The sequence below is a fragment of the Leucoraja erinacea genome, chromosome 14 (assembly GCF_028641065.1).
Source record: "Leucoraja erinacea ecotype New England chromosome 14, Leri_hhj_1, whole genome shotgun sequence".
NCBI classification, from domain to species: domain Eukaryota; kingdom Metazoa; phylum Chordata; class Chondrichthyes; order Rajiformes; family Rajidae; genus Leucoraja; species Leucoraja erinaceus.
This window is the reverse complement of record NC_073390.1, coordinates 39,890,876-39,918,343: the sequence shown is the minus strand read 5'-3', so window position 1 is coordinate 39,918,343 and position 27,468 is coordinate 39,890,876. Positions and strand designations below refer to the sequence as shown.

Sequence of the window (27,468 nt, the reverse complement as noted above, 5' to 3'; positions counted from 1 at the left end):
AGCCATGCATTTTGGTAGTAGCAATAAAGGCGTAGACTATTTTCAAAATGGGGAGAGAATCCAGAATTCGGAGGTGCAAAGGGACTTGGGAGTTCTGGTGCAGGATTCCCAAAATGTGAATCTGCAAGTCGAATCGGTAGTAAAGAAAGCAAACTCAATGTTAGCATTTATATCAAGAGGGCTTTTATACAAAAACAGGGATATAATGTTGAGGCTCCATAAGGTGCTGGTGAGGCCGCATTTGGAATATTGTGAACAATTGTGGGCTCCATATCTGAGGAAGGATGTGCTGGCTGTGGAGAGGGTCCAGAGGAGGTTTACAAGAATGATCCCAGAAATGAGTGGGTTAACCTATGATGGGCGTTTGACGGCAGTGGCCTGTACTCGCTGAAATTTAGAAGAATGGGGGGTGACTTTTCAAGTCGGGACCCATTTTCAGACTGATTTTAGCAGGAGGGTGGGGGAGAACGAAAGCTTGAAAAGGGGAGGGGCAGGACAAAGCTGGACAGGTAATAGGTTGATACAGGTGAGAGGTTTTGATAGGCAGATGATGGACAAAAGTCAGAAATGAAAAGAGGAGGCGAAAGAGTTGAAGTTGTGAAGCTCGAGGGAGGAAAGTAGGTGGAAGGGGAGGGTGAGGGGAGATGGAGGTGCGAGCCCAGGTGAGGCACAGAGGTTTGAAGTTAATACTTACGATGCTCGACATTTAAATTTGCCATTAGGCAGACAAATTTGCTAGTTTTCTACAAGATAACTGAAATCAGAATTAAATTAGTTATTTATTACATGTTCTTTTTTAAAACAGTCGGGTTCATCGTCAATACAAAACATACTCCATCAAATACATTTATGACACACTGTCACATCTAACATTGTCTATTTTCCACAGTTTCAGAACACATTTGATGCACACTTACATTTGAATGCAGAAAATGTGATTTTTATCTTAAATGCAGTCTATTTAACAGTGATTTAAAAATAAATTTTCTCAAAATCATGTCCTGCAATTTAAAATATAAATTCTAGAAACGATATACTCTGAGAGAACCTGAAATGAACAGGACTGCATTATTTTGTTCACATTTTAATATTGCCTTTCTAGTTTCTCCGATCACTTTATATAACATTATATTGTTCTTTACATTTATCACCACGTACAAAAGGTTTGCTTGATCAGAATGTCCACATACAATGTGGCAGCATTATGTAGTAAAAAGCATCGCAGCAGCAGCATTGGACATCTGTGAAGGGGGAGAAAAAAAAGACATTTTGTGCAAATCAACATTTTACTCATTTTCATTTTAATGCACTAGAAATTAAAATATGACAAGGCAAAAAAAGAATCATTGTGGGTAGATGACAACTGAACAGTTAATCAAACTGGTAGATACGAAATGCTGGAGTAACTCAGCGGGACAGACAGCATCACCTGGAGAAGGAAGCAGCATCTCCTGCAGATGCTTCAGGTCGAGACCCTTCTTCAGACTCACCTGAAACGTCACTCATTCCTTCTCTCCAGAGATGCTGCCTGTCCCGCTGAGCTACTCCATCATTTTTGCCTACCTTCGATTTAAACCAGCACCTGCAGTTCTTTACCTACAGTTAATCAACTGGTTCAGGTTATAAAACAGGGGACATGCATCGATGGTTTATAATATTTTCATCTCTAAATACTATATCGCATAGTCCGTCACACAGACCGGCTTCCCAACCATCGAATCCCATCTACACTTCCCGCTGCCTTGAGAAGGTAACCAACATAATCAAGGCCCACTCACACCTCTCTGGTCATTCCCTCCTCTTCCCTCTCCCGTCGGGCAGCTTGATAGCATGTACCACTAGATTCAGCAACGGCTTCTTCCCCTCTGTTATCAGACATCTGAACTGACGTCCCATAAGCTAAGGGTGTAGCTCTGATCTTCCAACCTACCTCATTGCCAACCTTGCACTTTTTTCCCTGCAACTGAAATGCTATAACGCTGTAAGTCTATGTTCTGCACTCTGGTCTCTTTCTCTTTGCACTACCTGCTCTACTTGTGCATGGTCTGACTGTACTTGTGTATCATGTGATTTGATTTAACAGGATCAGGCAGAAAGAACAACAGTGGGAAATGTTTAGGAAATATCGGTAATGTTTCTGAACTGAGGCAAGCCAGAGTTGTCAAATAGCCTTTTGTGATCTTTCTAAACCACAAAGTTGCTGTAATAAAATAAAAAGGAACTGCAGATGCTGGTTTATGTCAAAGATAGACACAAAGTGCTGGAGTAATTCTACGGGTCAGGCAGCACCTCGAGAGGAAAAGTATAATCAACCAATTAATTAATGAATTAATATGTTTATTGGCCAAGTATTCACATACAAGGAATTTGCCTTGGTGCTCCGCCCGCAAGTGACGACACTATAGGAGTATTGAGTCTGAAGAAGGGTCTCGACCCGAAGCGTTGCCTATTTCCATCGCTCCATAGATGCTGCCTCACCTGCTGAGTTTCTCCAGCATTTCTGTCTCCCTAGAACACAATAGGAGATGTTTTGGGGTTGGTATTGGCTTTAGGATGTGTGTGGGGGGGGGGGGGATTGAAAGCAAGAAGACCGGGACAAATTAGAGCCACCAACAGATGGCCTCAGGCAGGGAGGTTCCCTGATAGACCAACTGTTGGCGAGTGACGGCATGACCAAAGAGAAATACACGGTGTGAACCGTGGAGCTTTTTAATGGGGGGGGGGGGGGGGGGGGGGGGGGGGGGGGGGGAGGGGGGGAGAGTGTAGGTAGAAGTTACCTCAAATTCAAGGATTCAACGTTCAGAAAGATACAGCATGGAAACAGGCCCTTCAGCCCACTGAGTAAATGCTGACCATCCATCGCCTATTCTCAATTTCCCACCCACTCCAGTTTGATTCTTGCTAGGAATTGATCATGGATATTTCTCTTTGTGACACAGAAGTGATGCTGATCATTCAGTTTACTACATTGATAAACCTCCAGTCATTTACTCTCACTTAGACCAAGTTTGTTCACATTTATCGTCACATGCACCAAATAAGATACAGTGATATTTGAGTTGCCAAACAAGTAAAAAGAACACAATACACAATAAATGTAAAATAAACATCCACCACAGTGGAATCGCGTTCCTCACTGTGATGGAAGGCAAATTAATAGTATCATTTAGCCACCAGTTTTATTTCCTATTTTTCATACATTTACCGTCATATTGATTAAAAAATGCACAAAAACAGGACCTGCGGCACTGGTCGACCATTGATCACCCTTCACACCAGCTCTGGGCTGTCCCACTTTCTCATCCAATCCCTGTAGTCTCGGGACAATTTACAGAGGGCCAATTAACATACAAACCCGCACGTCTTTGGGCTGTGGGAGAAAACAGAGCACCTTTGGGCGGGCACGGTGGCGCAGCGGTAGAGTTACTGCCTTACAATGATTGCAGTGCCAGAGACCCGGGTTCGATCCTGACTGCGGGTGCTGTCTGTCCCGAGTTTGTCGGTCTCCCCGTGACCTGCGTGGGTTTTCACCGAGATCTTCTGTTTCCTCCCGCACTCCAAAGACGTGCAGGTTTGTAGATTAATTGGCTTGGTAAATGTTGAAATTATCCCTAGTGGGTAAAGGATAGTGCTAATGAGCGGGGATCACTGGTTGGCACGGACCTAGTGGTCCGAAAGAGCCTGTTTCTGCGCTGTATCTCTAAACTAAACTAAATTGAAGACACAGACTGCTGGAGTAACTCTGCGGGTCAGGCAGCATCTGTGGAGAACATGGATAGGTGACGTTTCATAGAGTGCTGGAATTACTCAGCGGGTCAGGCAGCACCTGTGGAGAACATGGATAGGTGACGTTTCACAGAGTACTGGAGTTACTCAGCGGGTCAGGCAGCACCTGTGGAGAACATGGATAGGTGACGTTTCATAGAGTGCTGGAGTTACTCAGCGGGTCAGGCAGCATGTCTAGGGAACATGGATAGGTGACGTTTCAGGTCGGGTCCCTTCCTCAGACAGTTATACTTTTGCCCCTTAGTTTTACCTTGTACACTCCTACTCGAGTTCATGACATTTTAATCAGTCATCATCCATGTTTCTTCTGTTCACAGGTGACATTTGTGATGGGGCAGGTTCAACCAGATAACTGTAGGACAATATCATCATTATCTAAAGCAGAAACCAAAGTTACCCAAATGCAGTTCATTTATTTTCATCAAGTCAAGTCAGGTTTATTCGTCACATACACATTCGAGATGTGCAATGAAATGAAAAGTGACAATGCTCACGGATTTGTGCAAAAACTACAAAACAGAATGGAACAGAATCACATATTCACATATTACATGCACATATTATCACTATTTGGATTAGAATAATCAAACTCGACATATACATCTTCCATTCCTTTATAAAACCAAAAAGATTGGCATGTTGCATGTAATTATGTTGATTCTGGTCAAATGATACATCTTTTAATTTTTTTTTTAAAAGACACAGTGCTGGAGTAACAATAGTCAGGAAACATCTTTGGGGAACATGGATAGGTGATGTTTCAGATTGGGACCCTTCTACAGACTGAATGGGGGGGGGGGGGGGGGGTAGGAAGCCGGAAGAGGGGTGGGGTCGGGACAAAGGCTGGCAAGTGTTTAGAGGTACAGTGCGGTAACAGGCCCTTCAGCCCATCTAGTCCGCACCGACCAGCGACCCCCACACATTAACACTATCCTATACACACTAGGGACAATTTTCAATTTTACCAAGCCAATTAATGTGCAAATCTGTACGCCTTTGGAGTGTGGGAGGAAACCGGATCACCCGGAGTAAACTCATGTGGTCACTGGGAGAACGTGCAAACTCCGCACAGACAGCACCCGTAGTCAAGATGGAACCCGGGTCTCCGGGGCTGTGAGGCAGCAACTCTACCGCTGCGCTAAAGTGCCGGCCTCTCAAGTGATGGATGGATACTGGAGAGGGGAGGCTTTGATTGGCAGATGGTTGGACAAAGGCCTGAGATGAAAAGACGGAAGGTGAGAGATTAGAAGAGAAGACACGCGAAACGTGAAGCTAGACGACGGGATCTCAGTGCGAAGGGATGGTCAACGGGTAAATAGAGGCAGGACGGTGGGAGAAATGGGGGTGCATCAAGGTGGGGCACAGTTTGTCCACACTGTGAAGGGCATCGCTCATTCACAGGTACCCACATAGTAGCAGAAGCCTTGGCCTACAAGCCCTGCTGGCCTAACATTCTTAGATATCCAGAAATAATCTGAGCAGGCAACAGGAACTCTAAATTAGCTTTGATATTGTCAATTGAAGGAAGAGTACAGAAATGGTTAGACAAAGCTCCCGAGCAAAGCTTCAACTGCTGGAGGAACCCAGCCGTTCAAGTGGAGGGAATGGACAGGTGACGTTTCAGACTCTGTGGAGTCAAAGCTCTTTTTCCAACTCAAATTGGCTGAGATCAGCCATGAGGTGAGCTCCAAAGTCTCAGTCCATTTGCCAGCCAGGGTAAAAAGGCCTACATAGTTTCACACGCTCTGATGTATTGTCACGCACAAAGCTTTTACTCTGTACTCAGTTGTAGTTTTATTTAGATTTGAGAGACACAGCGCGGAAACAGGCCCTTCAGCCCACTGAGTCTACGCCGACCAGCAATCCCCGCACGCTAACACTATCCTTCACACTAGGGTCAATTTAGCCAAGGCCAATTGACCCATACACATTTTGGAGTGTGGGAGGAAACCGGAGAACCTGTAGAAAACCCACGCAGGTCACAGGAAGAACGTACAAACTCTGTATAGACAGACCCCATAGTCAGGATGGAACCTGGGTCTCCGGCGCTGTGAGGCAGCAACTCTACTGCTGCACCACAGTGCCACTGTGGGAACCATCACTGCTCATATAACTACAAACGCTGTCAAAACCCCCTAATTGTTCAGAATCTGCTATTTGCAAATGGATTTCCAAATGATGAATTACAAACTCCATCATGTGAGAAATCCTAATGTAATTGACATTTTAGTGAGCTATTTTCACTTTACTTACAGTTAGAAGTGTCAGAAGTCCCATCATGACGCCAAACATGATATAAAGATTATTAATTAATCCCCCAGCCCACATTGGGCCCATTATTGTGGCAACTCCACCTATTGATCGACGCAGTCCTTGACTAAATCCTACAAAAGATAAAGAAGACATTTCAGAGCTAAACACCAAGACATTAAAATCAATCCACACTCTACTCAGAATTAAAGGATGTTCTTTTAGGAAGGAGATGAGGAGGAATTTCTTTAGTCAGAGGGTGGTGAATCTGTGGAATTCAATGCCACAGAAGGCTGTGGAGGCCAAGTCAGTGGATATCTTTAAGGCAGAGATAGATAGATTCTTGATTAGTACGGGTTTCAGAGGTGATGGGGAGAAGGCAGGAGAATGGGGTCAGGCAAAATCTCTGTAGAAACATATCGTTGTATTTTTTGTATACCTTTCATTCATTTGTTTTATATCTCTCGACATCACGACTATATCTCTCGATTCCCTGTCCCCTGACTAGTCTGAAGAAGGGTCTTGACCCGAAACGTCACCCATTCCATCTCTCCAGAGATGCTGCCCATCCCGCTGAGTTACTCCAGCATTTAGTGTCTATCTTCAGCATCTCAGGAGGACATGGATAGGTGATGTTTCAAGTCGAGACCCTTCCTCAGACTGAAGGCCCACCAATGATAGTTATTATCCGAACTGTAATTCTACAGTACAAACAGGTCACAGAAACTTGAGGGTGTGGGAGAAGAAGAGAAAGCGCAACCAAACTGACCTTGTGTTTTCTCCGCTGTCACTTTTGAAAATAAAGATACTTGAGATACGGCGACAAAGGGCAAGCCCAGGATCTGGAGAAACACACCAACCACAAACTCGCAGAGCACAATGGAAAACCCTCCTGTTAAAGAATAGAGTTGCACGGTTAAAACCCAACCTATTGAAAATAAATCTAAGGCTGACTGGACAAAATTCCAATGCTATCTACTTGTAGTTGAATACTGGGGGAAAAGCAGATATTGTGGATGTGTGACACTTTGTAAAAATATTGGTTGAGAGGTAATTTTCTGGAAGTGAAGTAGCAAGAAGCTCTGTCGTGGACAGAGACCTTGGACCTTGCTCCTTGCTCCTTGCCCAGCAGAGGCAAGCCTCTGGAGCTATTGAGGTGAAAGACCAGTGCCTTGAAATCCACATCAGCAGACATACAAAGTTTTAGAAACTCTGTTTCTGGACAGCAAATACTAAGACCTAACACCAAGGTGTGGTCACCACAAAGATTTTAAGCAATGCTTTTCGCATAGACATAACGCTTCCAATACATATATCCCAGACCCTCTGACATATTAAATCTTTTGAAACTGTGCTGGTACACTGTACTGGTTTAAACCAAAATAAGGCAAATATGGACATTGTTCAATGATATGGTTGCATGTGCAATCGATTAGTACGGGTGTCAGGGATTACGGAGGGAAGGCAGGGGCATGGGGTCGAGAGGGAAAGATAGATCAGCCATGATTGAATGATGGAGTAGTCTTGATGGGCCAAATGACCTAATTCTGCTCCTATCACTTATCAACATGCAATATCAATAGAGTTCCTCTGCGACCTACCTGATCAGCAATATATAGCACCATTTTCATCTTGTATGGATTCACTTCAATGTTAAGAGCTTCATACAACTTACTAAGCGATTTGTTGATGCAGATATCTACACTAGTTTCTAAATGTCAGTCACCAATGTTTACCTTGCACAGAGGATATGACACCCTCACGGAACTAACTATTTCTAGATCAGAAATGATAGCTAGTTGGAGAAATATTTATTCTTGAAAACCCTGTGATGGGTGTATAAAACAGGCACAAATACAATAAAATTGTTACCTTTAGGATTTGCCAAGAAGATTAAACACCAAACACAAGAAATGTTGCATATGACAAGCCCCAGTGCCAGAATTACTCGATCTGCAAATTTAGTGCTTAGCCACCTCACAATAAAAAATCCAATTATTACCTACAAAACAGAAAATTAGGTCATCCCAGGTCTGTGTTTCAATGCCTATTGATTTTTAGAAGTCAAATCCACAATGTATGGTAATGTTGAACTGTATCTTGAAGCTTACCTCCACTCCACACATACAGTACATCAAACTGTTCTCCAGTTCTCCAAAGTTGAAATATTTCTGGGTCATTGGGGTAACCATTGTCTAAAGTGGAAAAAAATATTATTAACTTAATAGTGCATTAAACATATTTTCTAAAAGCAACAAAATCAAATTGCTGCATTCAAAAGATTTTAACAATACACAATAGGTGCAGGAGTAGGCCATTCAGCCCTTCAAGCCAGCACCGCCATTCAATGTGATCATGGCTGATCATCCACAATTAGTACCCCGTTCCGGCCTTCTCCCCATATCCCCTGACTACGCTATATTTAAGAGCCCTATCTAGCTCTCTCTTGAAAGTATCCAGTGAACCCGCCTCCACCGCCCTCTGAGGCAGAGAATTCCACAGACTCACAACTCTCTATGTGAAAAAGTGTTTCCTCATCTCCGTTCTAAATGGCTTACCCCTTATTCTTAAACTGTGGCCCCTGGTTCTGGACTCCCCAAACAACTACAGAACGATCTGAAGCTGTCCATTTAACAACTACAGAACAATCCGATCTGAAGGGACTGTCCATTCCCTCCACAGATGCTGCCTGACCCACTGAGTTCCTCCAGCACTTTATGTTTAGTTTAGTTAGAGATACAGCACGGAAACAGGCCCTTCGACCCACCAAGTCCGTGCCAACCAGCAATCCCCGCACATTAACACTATCCTGCACACACTAGGGACAATTTACATTTTTACCTAGCCAATTAACCTAGTGCAGGAGGAAACTGAAGATCTCGGAGAAAACCCACGCGGTCACGGGGAGAACGTAAAAACTCCGTAAAGACAGCACGCATATTCGGGGTCGAACCCGGGTGCCGTATCCACTGTAAGGCAGCAACTCTATCGCTGCGCTGCCCTGTTCTACACAAAATTCCAGCATCTGCAGTTCCTTGGGTCTACTGCCAAGTAGAAATGAATGTCAAGAGAGGTGGTTCAGCCTTCTCTGGCTCGAGACTGACGAGGTCTGGCACTACTGCGGCGGATGTCAACCCAAATCCAAACGTTATCCAGTCCTTACTCAGAGCAGAAACTACCGCCTCCTTCCCCAAGAATGGAACATTATTCAGTCATCAGCAACCACCCTTCTTTAACCACGGGAGTGGAAAAGTCTATGAAGCAGAAGACTGGTGAGCTTAGGACAAGCCAGGACTCGGGCAGCACAGCAGCGCAGCCAGAGACCCAAGTTCTGTATACAGTGGAGTTTGTGCTGAGAACAGGCCCCTGAGGATCACCTTCAATGGTGGCCTAGGGCTCAGAGGATCAGGCAGCATCTCTGGAGAAAAGGAATAGGTGACGTTTCGGGTCGAGACCCTTCTTCAGATGCTGTCGGACTCGCTGAGTTATTCCAGCTTTTTTGTGTCTATGTCAGGTGAGTTTATAAATCAGTAAATGCATTGGCCACATTTACAATGCCAGGTTTTGGGTCCAGGATTATGAAAAGAGCAGCTGTAACTTCAGTTTATGAGAGACACAAGAGACCACAGATGCTGGAATCTTGAGCAAACCGCAGAGTGCTAGAGGAACTCAACGGGTCAGGCAGCCTCTGTGGAGGGAATGGACAGGCGGTGCATGAGGTCGGGGCCATCTCTCCGACTTTGGTTTATTAGGTACACCTTGGATTACACGTCCAGCACCAAGCCACAATGCCATCACACCCTTACTTCGACTGAGTGCTTGACTACAGTGGAGTGTTGAATACCTCTAGTGCAGTCTGATTGAAGAGAGTAATGAATTGTGCTGTCAATACAACAACCACTTCCTCGCGTAGATATTCTGAAATAAATAAAAACACTGACTGATTAAATAATGAATTTAACAAAACTGGAAGTTTCAATAAGATACAATGGATTTGTGTTTATTGTGAACACTTGTTTTATTGAAATGTAAAAATCAGATGTTTTCTACAACAAGATAGACATAGTGCTGGAGTAACTCAGCGGGTCAGGCAACATCTCTGGAGAACACGGATAGGTGACTTTTGAGTCGGAACTCTTTTTCAGACTATTCTACAACAGATGGGTAATGATTCTGTCAACTTACTGGTTGAGTAGTAAAAGACAAAAATAAAACCCTGACTAGATATTTTGAGAAAGCTAAGAATTAGCTCAGTGTTTTCTGCGCTGTGGGTGGTCCCCACTGACCGCATGATGTAAGGAAGGCTCATTGATGAAGGAGCTGGAGTGGGCTGGGACTAGGTCACTGTCCAGGTGAACTCCAGGGGGCGCGATGATCTTCTCCTACAACCTTTATAGATCAAACAGTATTGCTGATTTGATCCATCTGGTTTTGCTGCTGACCTGATCCATAATCCATGTTAGGTTTCCACACTACCACCTGGTGAAATGCGGGCAGCCATGTTGGTTAGTTCAACCTATGACTCAGAGCCTACAATACTCATTTCGATGGTCTCCGTATGTATTCCAATTAAAGTACTTGTTATGATATACAATGAGTCTGTATCAATAGTACTTTGCACAACCTTCACCTTCCTTCCGACATGGCTTCAGTCCAATCGTTGGGAGTTTTTACTGACCCATCTGAAGAAGGGTCTCCATCCAAAACGCCTATTCCTTTTCTCCAGAGATGCTGCCTGGCCCACTGAGCTACTCCAGCATTGTGTGTCTTTTTTCAGTGTAAATTCCCTCCTACACAATGGGGTTTTTAATTCCCTTTGATTAAAGGCAGTGGGCAGGTGCTATAGACCTGCACGGGAAGGTAGACGCTCCCGCCCCCACGAGTCTCGGTCAGATGGGGCTCGTCAGCCTGGGAAGGCAGTCCATCTAGGAGAGGGAAAACTCCGATTTAAAACCTCCACTGCCTTGTGGCCGTATCCAGTCATGGATAAGGCTCCTGGAGTAAAGAAAATCCGGAGACAGAGCCCCTAAGGCAGTTCGTCGTTATCTACAAATTCGCTCTGGCAGCTCCTGCGACGGCGCTGGTGCCAAACTGTAACGGCCCTGCTGTTTCTTTGGATCGATCAGCAATGTGGAGAGGGGGAACTTGCTGCATGGGCAACAGCCTGCCCTCCATATGACATCGCCCAGGCTAGCATCCGACTAGGATGCATCACCCATGGTCAGTCTTGGCCAATGACCATTACCTAACCCAGTGGAGTTCATAATGCCAGCCAACTTTCTTTCATGGAAAATTTAAAATAAAATGTTTTTGCTGCTAATACTTGTTACGTATAATAGGCAAATACATTCATATAAGTTGGATAGATCTATGGTACTCGGAGAAAAATCTTTTGTCCACAAGGTGGCACATTGGGACTGTCAAAACTGATCTGCAAAATCACACTAATAAACTAGAACTAAGAATAAAATCACAGTGCAGTTTTGCAGTTTTGCAGATTGCAGTCATGGGCTTTTTGAAGTACAAAAACTTTAACTCTTTCATTCATTCATTCATTCAGGTTCAATCCTGACTTTGGATGCTGTCTGTGACCCTTGTGGTTAAAGGGATCAGGGGGTATGGAGAGAAGGCAGGTACAGGATGCTGAGTTGGATGATCAGCCATGATCATATTGAATGGCGGTGCAGGCTCGAAGGGCCGAATGGCCTACTCCTGCACCCATTTTCTATGTTTCTATGTCTGTGCAGAGTTTACATGTTCCCCCTGCAGCTGCATGGGTTTTCTCCGGGTGCTCCGGTTTCCTCCCTCGTTCCAAAGATGGCAGGTTAAAGGTGGATACAAAATGCTGGAGTAACTCAGCGGGACAGGCAGCATCAGTGGAGAGAAGGAATGGGTGACGTTTAGGGTCGATACCCATCTTCAGTCTGTCCCGCTGAGTTACTCCAGCATTTTGTGTCTACCTTCGATTTAAACCAGCATCTGCAGTTCTTTCCTGCAGGTTTGTTGGTTTATTGGCCCTCTGTAAATTACCGCTGGTACATATTGTGTGGATGCAAAAGTGTGACAACATAGAACTAGTTTGAACAGGTGGATCGATGGTCAGCGTGCTTATTTTGAGGGGCGTCTCCACCACACCCTGCCTCCCATGTCCGGCAGCGGAAGGACCCAAGACTGTGGTCCTCCCCCACACGAGCCTTGCCGTTGGCTGCACCGAGCTTCAGTGTGTTCAGTGAAAGCAACAAATGGTGCTAAAATAGATTTGAAAGATAATGTCATTGATGAAGAATATGCAAAGGGATAAATTATGTTTAAAAGCTTCAGACTTCCCACAGTGAAATATTTGTGCTTGCATGTTATTTACACTTGTTGCATCAGTATTGGGAACAATATATTTCTCAACCCCATTACAATTCAAAAGAGATAAAACTATCTTTGAAACTGCACAGATTTGAAACATTAAATCAGGAACACACGTTTCAATACTGATATTTTCAATCATTGGCAAACACTAGCTGAAGAGAGATGCAGATTTAAATTTCAAATCTGAGCAGTACAGATAGCTATTTAAATTAATGAGTTAAGAAAAACTTGAAAATGCAAATAGAAATCTCAAGGGTGTGCACGAGTACACACACTGACCCTGGGAAACAGAATTGGGTTTAAAGGACAGTGCTAGAGGAACTCAGCATCTGACCCGCTATATTCATCGAGTCAAAGATCGACACAGCACTGAAACAGGCCCTTCAGCCCAACTTGTCCATGCTGACCAACATGCCCCATCTAAGCTGGTCCCATTTGCCCGTGTTTGGCCCAGATCCTTCCCAACCTTTCCCGTCCATGTACCCATCCACGTGCCTTTTCAATGCGGTTACAGTGCCCGGCTCAGCTACCTCCTCTGGCAGTTCATTCCATGTACTAAGCAGAGAAGTTACCCCTCAGGTTCCTATTGAATCTCTCCCCTCTCACCTTAACCCTATATCCACTAGCTCTTGATTCCCATACCCCAGGTAAAAGACTGGCTGTCCATTCACCCTAACTATTCCCTTCATGATTTTATTCACCCCTACAAGATCACCTCCTCAGCCTCCTGTATGCCAACAAACAAAGTTCCAGCCTGCTCATCCTCTCCCTATAGTCCAGACCCTCGAGCCCTGGCAACAGCAGCGTAAATCTTCCCTGCACTCTTTCCAGCTTAATGGCATCTTTACTAGAGCAGCCCAGGGACGCATTCAGACACTGACATCGAGTGCTGCTGGAAGGTCATCAACGCGGTGAAAGGCGGTCTTTGGTCTGCCCGAGCGTTGTTGACCACCCAGCGGAGCAGAGATGGCCGTCGGGGAATGTTGCCGACTGGCCCACTGCGGACTGCAGGAGTACATGCTGAGGGACGCACTGAAGCTCGGTGCAGCCAACGCCAAGGCTCGATGGGGGGGAGGGGGAGGACCACAGTCTAGCGTTGTTCCGCTGCTGGACATGGGGGGCAGGGTGTGGTGGAGATGCCCCTCAAAATAAGGGAAGGGATTCCACGCCAGTGGGCCACATGAGTGGCAAGGGTGGGGGATAAATTTGTGATTTGTTGAAACTGTATTGTATGTATGTAGAGCCTCTGAGAATGTCAGATGAAGTTTTGTAAGGATCATGCACTGTATATATTTATTTCTCAAATAAAGTCTATTTTGAAATTTAAAAACAAAAGGGTGATAAAAACTGATGGGAGTGTTTGAGGGGAGATGGATTTAGGAGTGCAAGAATCTAGTTCCCAATATCTCAAGTCGTGGCAACACGCTCGTATGTTCCTCCAGCATTTAGTGTCTTGCACAAGGTGTTATCTTGTACCTCCATTAGCTCTGAGTTTGTTGTTGCTTTGAATACAGGATGGCACAAATGCATTAGAGTTTATCTCGATTACTGATACCTACCTTTTGCAGCGCTAAAATTGTGAAATGGATTATTATTGGTTTTACTGTCTTCGATGTGGCCATTGGGAATGTAGTGATCTTCATCGGCTGCGCTATTCTCGCCGACCGTTTCACTTGTTGGTGGGACGTGAGATTTGTCGTGTTCAATAGCAGTGCTGCACCGGCTGCTGTCTCCAACACCGCCAATCAGAGGCTCTTCTTCTTCTTCTTCAACAGAAACCACTTTGCAATTGTCCACGGGAACCAACGGAAGGTCATAGTACATGAAGATAATGATCACTTGCAGAATAGTCCACATTAAACACATGAACAGCTGTAATAAAATGAGAAAGAGTTCAGACAGGAGAGACTACGGATACTGGAATCTTGCGCAAAACACAAAGTGCTGGAGGAACTCAGTGGTCAGGCAGCATCTGCGGAGGGAATGGACTGGCGATGTTTGGGATCAGGACCATCCCTCAGACTTTGGTTTCTTAGTTAGACCAAACTTTCCACCCATATCACTCCCTCTGGCTTTACATTTCACTCCTCCTCATCTTTCCTTATCCAAGTAGGAAAGAACTGAAGATGCTGATTTAAACCGGTGGTAGATACTAAACCCTGGAGTAACTCAGCGGGACAGGCAGCATCTCTGAAGACTTCAGTGTGAAGAAGGGTCTCGACCTGAAGCATCATCCATTCCTTCTCTCCAGAAATGCTGACTGTCCTGCTGGGTTACTCCAGCTTTTTGTGTGTACCTTTACTTATCTGAGACCATTTTGTTTCTTTTCACCTTCAGCCTTTGAGACTTACTCTACCCATCTGCCAATTAGATATCTTTCAAAACACAGTGAATTACATGAAAGCAAAAGTCCATTTTTTTCCTAAAAGGCGAGCCTCAATAGTCTTGGATCGCTCGGTTCAATGTTTGGATTTAAAATACCAATGATTTGAAAGATAGACAAAAATGCTGGTGAGCAAAAAAGGCAGCATCTATGGAGTGAAGGAATAGGTGACGTTTCGTGTCGAGACCCTTCTTCAGACAAGGTGATCTCTCGAGAACAAACACACTTTTGGCTTAGTGCCTTTAATAATCAAATCATAAGTCCGAAGCAATCTTAGAGGTTCACATTCATTCAGCCACTTGTTTAGTTTAGTTTAGAGATACAGCAGGGAAACAGGACCTTCAGGCCACGAAGTCCGCGCTGACCAATGATCACCCATGCACTAGTTCTATCCTAGACACGAGGGACAGAAGCCAATTAACCTCCAAATCTGCAGAGGCAGCACTCGTAGTCAGGATCGAACCCGGGACTCTCCCGCTGTGTCACTGTGTGTAAATAATTATTTTACTCTGTGTCCAAGATGGCTGTCGGAAGGGAGAGTGTACGCTGGCGCGGTTTAGCTGATGCTGCTCTCTCTTCACATTGTGTTTTTGATTTTTTTGTCTTTGGATTGAATTCTGTCTTTAATTTGTATATTGGTGATGTCTTTATTATTTATTTTACTCCGATTATATGTTTTTTTTAGTCTTGTTTTTATTCTGGAAGGTGTCCTTGAGACTTTTGAAAGGCGCCCATAAATAAAATTTATTATTATTATTATTACTTGTCTGCATACTGGTTGTGATTTAGCTAATAAGACTGGCTTTTAAGCTCTGACACGAATTCCCCAAGTTTCTCTTTTTAATTGTTAACAACATTTGTAATAAAGTAAAAAAGAACCAGTACAAGGCATGAGTACATCCATTTGTTTATGCTCTGCTGTCTAACATAACTTAAAGTCATACAGCATGGAAACAGGCCCTTCGGCCCCACTCATTCGTGCTGACCAGAAAGCTCCATCTAAGCTATTCCAAATTTACCCACGTTTAGCTCTAATCCCTCTGCACCATTCCTATCCACATACTGCGCCAGGTGTTATAGTACATGCCTCAATTAAATCTTATTTTAACTTTTAATAGTACATACATTTACAAAATAATATATTTTAAAAATAAAGAGCAATTCTTACCCCAGGTGATGTGTATTTATTGACTTTAAATGGCCCCAGATTGAAGTTGCAAAGTCTCAGGAATAAATTAAAACCTGGTCCTAAAATGAGTAAAAATTAAAAAAATATTTTAATTTTGTAAAATGTTATGGATTAATTGACCCCCCTGCTAAATATGTGGATGCTTACAAAGTTACCTCAGTGAGGTAGAAGCAAGTTTACATTTGGAAAATGTCAGTCTGCTTTCCTTGTTGGGGTTCAAGGAACTGTAGGTGCTGGAATCCTGAGCAGAACACCAAGTGCTGGAGGAACAGCAGCATCTGAGGAGGATATAGACACTCTGTCAGACTGAAGAGTCCCAACTCGGAACATTATCTGTCCATTCCCTCCACAGATGCTGCCTGATCCGCTGAGCTCCCCCAGCACTGTGTTATGCTCAGCTTCCTTGCGGAATTGGCCGTGCAAAATTAAATTCTAAAAATCTACGCAAATTATTTTTGGACAAGTTTGGTACCTCCCACACACTTCATTACACATTCTACATCTCATTAACATGGCAAAGCAATACGGCAGTGTCTTCACCGATGCCTTCTTGCCCTTCATGTGTATGTAAACTGCATGTGTGAGGAAGTAAGCAGCAGTCTATCGTGTATCAACACTCTCACATGTTGCTCTCTAAACTAATATTTGGAATAGAGACTTGAATCTGGCATTAAAGTATGCATGGGAAGGAACTGCAGATGATAGTTTAAACCGAGGATAGACACAAAAAGCTGGAGTCGCTCAGTGGGACAGGCAATATATCTGGAGAGAAGGAATAGGTCATGTTTCGGGTCGAGACGGAAGAAGGGTTTCGACCTGAAATGTCACCTATTCCTTTTCTCCAGAGATGTCGTTTGATCTGCTGAGTTATTGAAGTATGCATTTTTGTTTTTACAGAGGGTGATGGGTGCCTGGAACTCGCTGTCAGGGGTGGCAGTAGAAGCAGACACAAAAGTGGCATTTAAGAGGCTTTTGGATAGGCACATGGATATGCGCGGAATGGAGGGATATGGATCACATATAGACAGAGGAGATTAATTTAACTTGGCATCACGGCACGGATGGCCAGAGACCCGGGTTCAATCCTGACTACAGGTGCTGTCTGTACGTTCTCCCTGTGCCTGCGTGGGTTTTCTCCGAGATCTTCGGTTTCCTCCGACACTCCAAAGACATACATGTTTGTAGGTAAATTGGCTTGGTAAAAGTGTAAATTGTCCCTAGCGTGTGTAGGATAGTGCTATTGTGCTGGGATCGTCGGTCGGTGTGGACTCGGTGGGCCGAAGGGCCTGCTTCCGCATTGTATCTCTGAAACTAAAAAAACTAAAATCATGCTGTGCACGGACATTGTGGGTCGAAGGGCCTATTCTTGTGCTGTTCTAGGTTCTATTTACTTACCAATCAACAGGCCAGCCTGCCGCGCAGCCATGACGACTGCAAATACTGTAGCCCGTTCCCCTGTAGAGGTAGACCGAGTAAGATATCCAAAAATACACGCGCCAGCACCCGTCCCAATGCCTGCAAAGAAACAAGCACATTGCTTTTCCTGCGAGGGCCATGTACAGCATCATTTACTAGAATCAAATGTTCAACACCTGTTCAGAAATGCTCATTGGAGAACAAAAAGTAATCACTCCCGTCTCCGTTAAATTGAACTTTTACACGACAGCTCAATACAATCAAAATCTCAGCAACTTTACGAGGATCACAAAGTAAATTAAATAAATAATTGAGAAAGATAAACAATGGAAGAGTTCCTATGGAAGCTGCTTGTAACTTTGTCTTACCTGCGACAAGTCGACTACCAAGAAGTAACCATTTTGAATATCCCATGAAGTACATAAAATTTCCTAAAAACAAAGTGTTGTCATTAATCCCCAAGAATCATTGTTTCGAAACATTACATCTGAATGACATTCTTCACTTTATTTACTAGTGCTATACACTTGTACTGTATCTCTGATGCTTATCTAAGATGCATCTCAGTGCTTATGTACAGTGACACTTGTACTGAACTGTTCACAAAAATGAATTTCACTGTACCTCGGTACATGTGACAAGTAAAGTGCCGTACCATACCAAACGACCCTTATATGTGACAAGAGAATTCCAGTGGTTTGCAAGAGCATCAAAAAGTGAAAAGGTCAGTTTTAAATGGGATTTTATTTTGTCACTATTATTATTGTTCAGGACAACAGATCAGGTCTATATTCTCATTAATATGTCATCCACAATGTTAAATAATTCACCCTCATATACTAAATATAGGTATTTAATTCATTAATGTTTAGAGCTCTTAAAGATAGCGGAGTCAGGGGATATGGGGAGAAGGCAGGAGCGGGGTACTGATTGTGGATGATCAGCCATGATCACATTGAATGGCGTTGCTGGCTCGAAGGGCCAAATGGCCTACTCCTGCACCTATTGTCTATTCGATTGTAAACAAAAAATTAATTTAATAGCCAGGTGGGGCTTTCAACAAGCAACAGGGTTCAGGTAGATTATTGGATAACAGAAGCAGGTTTTTTTTTTATGAACTCACTCTTCCTATTACCTGCATATAATAAACAAATGACCTCATCTCTCATGTTCCAATGCAATTGCAAATCCTTAAGCTTTTAATTATTTATTTTTCTAATAGGATCTTCCGTTAAATGCTTGTTTCTTTGTTTGATTGAAGATCCAGCATGGAAACAGGCCCTTTGGCCCATCGAGTCTATCGATCATCCGTTCACACTAGTTCTATATTATCTCACTTTAACATCCACTCCCTACACACCACGGGCATGTTTACCGAGGCCAATTAACCCACAAACTCACACGTCCATGGATGTGGTAGGAAACCGGAGCAACGTGAGGAATCCCACGTGGTTACAGGGATCACATGCAAATTCCACACAGACAGCACCTGAGGTCAGTATCAATCCCGGGTCTCTGGCACTGTGAGGCAGCAACTGTGCCACTGGTAGAGCTGCTATTTATACCACAAGTTATTATCGCACAAACCAGGTGCAGCGGCGGCAAGAGGCAATATTTTTCTAAATGGTGGCAAAATTATATTAATATACGCTTAATGCAAACAACACAATTTCTACTGCTCTCCCCACCACTATTCCTCTCATTTTTTGTTCAACTACCACTACAACTCCTGGTTTATATTTAAATGAACTGTTAGATTTAATCCTGTCCTGTTGTGCCGTTTGCAAAATGTTGCCACACTACAGCACCACTTAGTTTTAACACTAACTAAGCTACAAACCACACTAGGGACTTTTGGGCATTTGTTTTGCATTAATTTTGTTTTTTTTAATGTATTGGACGTTCTATGATTTATCATGTTGTCAATGTGTAGTGTTAAAGCTGCTGCAAGCATTGTTCTGCTTTGGTATACATGACAATATATCACTTCACTATCTCTCTCTCTCCATCTCTTTAGAGCTAAGTTACAGAGACAGGTTATTACTATGCATTTCTGACAAAATCTAAGAGCAAATTAATTCAAACCTTGCATATAGAAATAACATCAAAGCATGTGTGGTCTAGGAACATTTTGAACTAATAATCTAATAATAATGTGTAATAATAATGAAGTGTAATAATTATATTTTTTTCCTTTTTCATAAGTTAATACTACATAATGTATTTTAGATACAATGCAGCACAAACATATCATCAGTAATACACATTGGAAAATGTTAGAACAATCTTCTGGAGCAGTACAACTGCTTCTCGACCTACGATGGGGTTACGTTCCCATAAACTCATTGTAAACCGAAAATATCGCAAGTCGAAAACTCATTGCAATAAATTGCAATCACGTGACCGGACGTGACGTGCGGCTCGCTGCCGTTGCCCAGTGTTTGCCTATCGTAAAGTCGAATTAGTGGTAAAGTCAAAGCATCGTAAATTAGGGAGCATCTGTACATATAACAATTAAACAGTCTTGACTTGACTGGTGACTGAATGGAAAACAGGTCAAGGAACTCTGACCTACCTACAATCTCGAACAAATTAGCAAATAAGATGATGGGCTTTGTCCTCCATGATCGGTCTGATATATGACCAAGGATAGGGCCAGCGATCAGCCCACTGAAACTGAAGGCCGATAGTCCCAAACCCAGAAAGTACGGCTCAGCTTTTAGTGTCTCAAGATATGCCCAGATCGTTGGAAGTATTACAGCTGAAAATAAAAGGTTAAAAACTGTTAGATTACAAACCAAAATATTCCTTTTAACACTTGCATTACATTTTTTTGCATTTTTTTTGTCTGTGGAATTCTCTGCCTCAGAGGGCGGTGGAGGCCAGTTCTCTGGATACCTTCAAGAGAGAGCTAGATAGGGCCCTTAAAGATTCAGATTCAATTTTAATTGTCATTGTCAGTGTACAGTACAGAGACAAGATAGCAGAGTCAGGTGATATGGTGAGAAGGCAGAAACGGGGTACTGATTGGGGATGATCAGCCATGATCACATTGAATGGTGGTGCTGGCTTGAAGGGCCGAATGGCCTACTCCTGCACCTATTGTCTATTGTATCTACATTTAGAAACATTAAGCTATGTACACTATATGGTTTATTTTCTGTAGAATCTGAAGAAGGATTCCAACCCGAAATGTCACCTGTCCATTCCTTCCACATATGCTGCCTGACCAGCTGCGTTCCTTCAGCACCTTGTGTTTTGCTCAATTCCATAACCTGCATTTCCATGTGTCTTCACTGGATCATCTATGGTTTGGATGAGCAACAAGTACATAGGTTGTTGTCAAGGGCCTGTCCCACTTTCACAACTTAATTCTTTTATCCCAACCATTTTTTTACTTGTGGACATTTTTTATCGGGCTGGAAGAAACGTCCCGACTTACCTGATGCCACGAGTACCTACAGCTAGCATAACGAGTCGCTACGATATATCTACAGACTCCGACAACCTCCTACGGACTTGTTACGAACATTCTGCGAGTTTGAATCAGGGGAAAACTCGGGAGAATTTGTGAATGTCTCTCTCTCGCTCTCATAATGTCTCTCTCAGACATAAAAACAACTTTTATTCCACGAGTAGTAGCTCAATAGCCAAAGTTCTGTAGCCTCCTTTTGCTCTGGTATTTTGTTTGGTTCACATGTTTGATCGATTATCAATTATTAATGTTTAATGTTTTATGTGTCATTCGTAACTGTCACTGTATGTCATGTTGTCACTTGTGGGCAGAGCATCAAGGCAAGTTCCTTGTCTGTGAATACTTGGCCGATAAACTTAATTCATTCATTCAACAACCTCCTTTGGCAGCTCGTTCCATATACCTCACCTCGCTTCGCCTCGGGTTCTTATTAAATCATTCCCCTCTCACCTTAAACCCATGTCCTCTGATTCTTGATAATGGACTGAAGGCAATGCATCAAATAGGAAAGGTTTAATGTGACATATGCCATACATGCACATATGGGACCAGCGTAGATGGGGCATCTCGGTGGGCATGGATGAGTTTGATCGAAGGGCCTGTTTCCGTGCTGCATCACTCTGCGCCTCCATTTGTGAAGCTAGGTGGCAAATGACCGCATCTGATGAAACTTGCTGAGATGGAACACAGACTGGATTTGGCATGGTCCAGTGGGAGCATGGCCACTCAGGCAACTTGCCTGGGACTTGTGCAACATGTTGGCCATTTGAGTCCGAGCCAAATAACCATTTTTCCCTCTGCATTTCAATGGAAACATTAATCACTCAATGCACTTTCCAAAAAGTTGTTGGAGTGTTGGAGTGTATTTGAAAACTTTTTGATTAAATCAGCATCGGTAATAAATATTCAATCAGCGAGTCCTACACTAGCTGGCTCCCAATTTATCCAGCCATTGTGGACGGAGCATGGTTTGCACCTCCCACATTCTTCCCCCCCCCCCCCCCCCCCCCCCGCCGCCCCACAAGGTACAACCAACATAAGCACAATAATTGGACACAGACAGACATACAGACAGACAGACAGACAGACAGATTTTTAAAAATTAGAGCCAGCAGCAGTACAATGCACAATAAAAATTTAACACAAACATCCATCACAACATTCATCACTTTGGTGGAAGGCACAAAATTTGGCCAGTCCTCCATTTTCCACAACCCTCCGCAGCCACTGCTGCGGGCATCCAGATGTTCAGACAAGGTAAAGTCCAGATAAAGTCCAGGTAAGTCCTGAATCGGTGCCTCCCCACCAGAGATCGTGGCTTCAAGATGATGTAAGCCACAGGCCGGCGGTCGAAGATCTAAAATCCCCACTGCGCTGCAGCCAGAAGCACCGCAGACTGCAGGGCCGGCAGTCAGAGCTCCTCTCCAGGGATCCCCGGCAAGGGACCCCGCTCCGGATGATAAGTCCCCGCCGCGCCCGTGGTAGAAGTTGGCCGCGGGCCAGCGGTCGGAGCTCTTCTCCCGGGTCCAAAACGAGGGAACACAGGCTCCGGACACCGCACCAGCTGGAGCTCCGCAGACCACGGCTTCAGGCTGCCGCGGGCCATCGAACGGAGTGCTCCCCTCCAGCGACGACTCGCCTGCTCCACGACGAAAGTGTCCTCGCTGCGCCCGCTGCTGAAGTCCCAGGCGCGTCTCCGGGAAAGGCCGCACCGATCCTCGATGTTAGACCATAATGTCAGGTTGCATTACAGCTTGATTTGGGAACGGCTCTGCCCACAACTGCAAGAAATTGCAACAAGTTGTGGATGTGGCCCAGTCCATCACACAGACCAGGCAGTGTTGTAGATGTGGCCCAGTCCATCACACAGATCAGACTTTGCACCATTGACTCCATCTATGCTCCATGCTGTCTCAGAAAAGCAGCTAACATAATCAAAGGTCCATCCTGGTCATTCCTTCTTCTCATCACTCCCATTGAACAAGGTACAGAAGCTTGAAAGCACACACCACCAGACTCAGGAACAGCTTCTTCCCCTCTGTTATCAGGCTTCTGAACGGTCCCTCCATAAGCTAGGGTACTGTACGATTCACCTAAACCCCATTGCGGATATTGGACTTTGTCTCTGGAACAGGTGTACTGCATGGCCTAGAGCTCTATTCTGCACTTGGTATCTTCCCCTTTGCTCTATCTATTGCACCTGCGTTTGACCCGATTGTATTTACGTATATGATAATCTGATTTGATCGGATAGCTTACAATGCAAAGCTTTTCACTGCAGCTTGGCACACGTGGCACTATAAAGCTAAGCCTCTATAGTAGTATATAATTGTATACAATTCACTCATTTTTTAGTATGTACTTTATTCTTACCATCGGGAAGAAGATACAGCAATCCGAAAATTGATCTCCAGGTTCAGCTTCTTCCCAACAACCATCAGGCTCTTGAATACTACAAAATACCAACTAACCTATGAACTACACTCTTTGGTTACACTAAGGATGCTGGAGCTGTTTTGCACTAGTATTGAGGGTATTAAATTATTTCTATTTTTTATGTTCATATTATCAATGTATACTGTGTTTATGGGTCAGTTATGCTGCTGCAAGTAAAATGTCATTGTTTGTTGTTGGTACAAATGAAAATTAAACTCTTGACTTAAAATTACTTCTCGACCTTGTTAAGATAGCAAGAGTGCAAAAATGGAAGTTAAATAAATAGAAAGATTGGCATTCACAATCCCTTAGTATGTGCCAAAATCTCAACATGCTGCAGTCAATTGTCAAACATAACGTTTACATCCTTCCAGATGCACATCAACCATCTGATGTTAAGATCATCTATTGGAATTAGTTCATTTTTTAACCTATCATAAAAATACAATGAAAGAAATGGAAAATGCAGAATAGATAAGTACATTATTGACTATTTGCAATAACAGGGCTAAAAATGACTGCGCTGTGCTATGCTTAGAGCTCAACTTAATGTTGCATGTTTTCAGCCTGTAATAATAAATAAATAATAATAATAATAAATACTTTATTGATCCCCTCAGGGAAATTCAGATGTCCAGAAGCCCTCAACCAACAAACCCACAGATTCAAAACGAACGCAGACAGAAAATACATAGAATACACTGTGGACACTACCTGAGAGCAATAAATACTTAAAAAGACCAATAATTAACAAATAAAAATTAAAAATTGCAAAAATGCATCCCCCTACAGCCTAGCGGTCCGAATTATAAAATCTAATGGCTGCAGGGGTGAAGGATCGCCTGAACCGCTCCGTTCTACGGGGCAGGGAGAGGAGCCGGTTGTTGTTCCGAGTGCTCTTTTGACTCTCCAGAATTACATGGAGGGGATGCCCGGGGTTTTTCAGGATGACCTGCACCTTGTGCCTCATACGCCTCTCAAGCACATCCATCCCAGAGTCTACTCTCCCCTCCAGCACTGAGCTAGCTCGTTTAACCAGTTTGACCAGCTTCTTCGTGTTTTTTTCACTAATGCTGTTGCCCCAGTAAAATTGTATGGTCAGATTAAGAGCAATAGAATGGCAGAAAAAAGATTAACGCTTTCTCTCCAATTTGCCCGCACTGAAGACACATGAAGTGGTAAAGTCATTATTTATAGGAGACACAGAGAAAGATATAAACCATCGAGTCGTAGAGTCACACAGCACAGGAACAGGCCCTTTGGACCCACACACCCATGCCAACTAAGATGCCCCATCTCAGCTAGTCCCATTTGCCCTGTCCATATGTATTTTATATGTTATATGTACCTATGTCCATATGTACCTGTCCATATGTATTTTATACGTTATTATTGTATCTGCCTCAACTACTTCCTCTAGCAGTTTGTGTAAGAAGGAACTGCAGATTCTGGTTTAAACCGAAAATAGGCACAAAAGGCGTTTCTTAAGAGAAGGAATGGGTGACGTTTCGGCTTGACACCCTTCTTCAGACCAGACCTCTTGCAGTTCATTCCTACACTTTTTCACGCAGAGAGTTGTGAGTCTGTGGAATTCTCTGCCTCAGAGGGTGGCGGAGGCCGGTTCTCTGGATACTTTCAAAAGAAACCTGGATAGGCTCTTGAAGATAGCGGAGTCAGGGATATGGGGAGAAGGCAGGAACAGGGTACTGATTGTGGATGATCAGCCATGATCACATTGAATGGCGGTGCTGGCTTGAAGGGCCGAATGGCCTACTCTTGCACCTATTGTCTATTGTCACATACACAGTGTGGAACTCTCTGTTTTAAAATACAATCTATTTCCAAATTACAAAGCATTTTTACTTCCATTACCAAAGACAGACACAAGCTTCAGAATTCACCCATGGATGCTAAATGGTTCTATAGACAATAGACAATGGACAATAGGTGCCGGAGTAGGCCATTCGGCCCTTCGAGCCAGCACCACCATTCACTGTGATCATGGCTGATCATCCGCAATCAGTACTCCATTCCTGCCTTCTCCCCATATCCCCTGACTCCCCTATCTTTAAGAGCCCGATCTAGCTCTCTCTTTAAAGTATCCAGAGAACCAGCCTCCACCTCCCTCTGAGGCAGAGAATTCCAAAGACACACAATTCTCTGTATGAAAGAATGAATTACAGAATGAATTACAGATTGGAGCAAAATAAATCGCACAATAATTAGAGAAGCATTGAATGGAAATGACCACATTAAATTAATTTTGCTCGAGATATCCCGCAAGGGATATGGGGAGAAGGCAGGAACGGGGTACTGATTGGGGATGATCAGCCATGACCACAGTGAATGGCGGTGCTGGCTCATAGGGCCGAATGGCCTACTCCCGCACCTCCTGTCTATTGTCTCTAGAGATTGGTTTGATGCTGAATACGTTTCTTTATCTCGGGTGACTGTGTTCCATCTACATTACGAGGTCAGTTTCCTGATGAGGAAACTGGATATGGCACAACCACGCGTTATCTCAGATAGAAGATATTTAAACCGTTAGCCAGCAAGAGTCTCTAAACACACCAGTAAATTCATCAATGGACAAGTATATACAAATGTCTATGCATACCCCATAACATTAAATATATATATATGATGCATAAAAGGAGAACAGCTGGAGGAACTCAGTGGATCAGTCAGGGAGGAAAATGGACAGATAATATTTCGAGATGGGACACATCATCAATCAGCTGAAAGAGCAGATGGGAACCTATCACTTACCAGCTTTTGCCCCACCCCTCCATCACTTTACACAAGCTCCTTCCCTCTACCCTTCCATACGAGCTGAATGATGTCAACTCAAAATGCCAACTGTCAAACTGTCATTCCACAGATGCTGCCAGATTGGCTGTGTTCCTCCGGCTATTCTCCTTTTTGCTACAGATTGCAACGTCTGTGGTATCCTGTGCCTACAAATGTCTTTCAATCCATGTACCTGTCCAAATAGAACATAGAATGTGGAACAGTACAGAGCAGGAACAAGTCCGTCGGCGCACAATGTCTATGTCGAACACCATGCCAAGACCAAAGGTCATTCTGGTATCTGCTTCCAACACCATCCCCAGCAGCACATTGCAGCGCACTCATCAATCTACCTGTCCAACTGTCTGTCAATCCACACATCTGTCCAACTGTGCTTCAATCCACGCACCTGTCCAACTGTGCTTCAATCCATGCACCTGTCCAAATGTCCTCCAATGAATACACCTGTCCAAATGTCTTTCAATCCGTCTACCTGTCCAAATGTCCTTCAAAGGTCTGTCAGGCAACATTTGAATTGTCTCCAATAGAATACCTTCTGAACCTTCTGAATTTCGTAGTCGGCAGGGCAGTACTCTGCATATCGCCCACTTGGACATTTTTTTAACAGTTTTATCAAGCCAATTAACCTACAAACCTGTACGTCTTTGGAATGTGGGAGGAAACCGAAGATCTCGGAGAAAACCCACGTAGATCACGGGGAGGACGTACAAACTCCATACAGACAGCTCCCGTAGTCGGGATCGAACCTGGATTTTGCCTTAAGGCAGCAACTCTACCGCTGTGCCACCGTGACTGCCAATGGTTGCTCAAACCAGAGGTCGGCAGAGGTTGTCATGAGCCATGATTTTGTGTCCTACACTATATCCATGTTATCACTTGACATCGCATGATACCCATGTCAGTCCCCCCCCCCCTCCTCTCCCCCCAGCCCCCCCCCCCCCCACCTCCTCCCCACCTCCTCATTCAACCCCCTGCCCTTACCCACCTCCTACCGCCATCACTCTTCACCCTCTCCCCCCCGAGCTCCTCCCTCACCTTCTCTTCTCACCCCTTCCTCCTCATCCCCCCCCCCCCCCACCTCATCATAACCCTTCATCCCCACCCTCCCTCCTCACCATTCCCTCATTATTTTCACCCCCTCCCCTCTCCCTCTCTCCCCTCCTCTCCTCACCCCCTCACCGTACTCGATGCCGCTGAAGAGGAAGAGCAGCCCGATGGCGCCGTTGGTCAGCCTGCGCTTGGTGCGCGTCTCCATGCCGCGGCCGGGGTGTGGGGGTCGGGTCAGCTCCGCCGGGCGCCGTCGACGGCTCCTTCCCTCGGGCCAGCGGGAGCACGCCTCCCACTGCCGGCTCCGCGCCTGCG

General features: G+C 44.3%; 1 protein-coding gene across 3 annotated transcripts; it reads right to left on the bottom strand.

Annotated features, from left to right (window-relative positions):
• Positions 1 to 248: 248 nt before the first annotated feature.
• mfsd8l1 (major facilitator superfamily domain containing 8-like 1) lies at positions 249 to 27,468 on the bottom strand. Of its 3 annotated transcripts, none has more exons than XM_055646231.1 (13): positions 27,286 to 27,465; positions 19,960 to 20,145; positions 17,753 to 17,815; positions 17,364 to 17,483; positions 15,948 to 16,027; positions 13,956 to 14,268; positions 9,881 to 9,954; positions 8,148 to 8,231; positions 7,909 to 8,038; positions 6,806 to 6,928; positions 6,040 to 6,170; positions 4,037 to 4,161; positions 260 to 1,241 (listed from the first exon to the last, which is right to left on the bottom strand). In XM_055646231.1, exons 1-12 carry the CDS (start codon positions 27,359 to 27,361, stop codon positions 4,072 to 4,074), a joined length of 1,470 nt encoding a protein of 489 aa, XP_055502206.1. In that variant the 5' UTR covers positions 27,362 to 27,465; the 3' UTR covers positions 260 to 1,241; positions 4,037 to 4,071. The 3 variants fall into 3 exon arrangements, with proteins under 3 accessions (XP_055502207.1, XP_055502206.1, XP_055502208.1); XM_055646233.1 differs by having other exon boundaries at positions 262 to 1,241; positions 27,291 to 27,429; XM_055646232.1 differs by lacking the exons at positions 7,909 to 8,038; positions 9,881 to 9,954 and having other exon boundaries at positions 249 to 1,241; positions 27,286 to 27,468.

Coding starts and splice junctions, on each gene's coding strand:
- mfsd8l1 (XM_055646231.1), bottom strand. CDS start 27,361: ATGGAGACGCGCACCAAGCGCAGGCTGACCAACGGCGCCATCGGGCTG. Junction 17,816..19,959: donor TAATTTGTTCGAGATTGTAG/GTAGGTCAGAGT, acceptor CTTTGTTTTTAG/GAAATTTTATGTACTTCATG. Junction 8,232..9,880: donor TCAATCAGACTGCACTAGAG/GTATTCAACACT, acceptor TTTCCACTTTAG/ACAATGGTTACCCCAATGAC.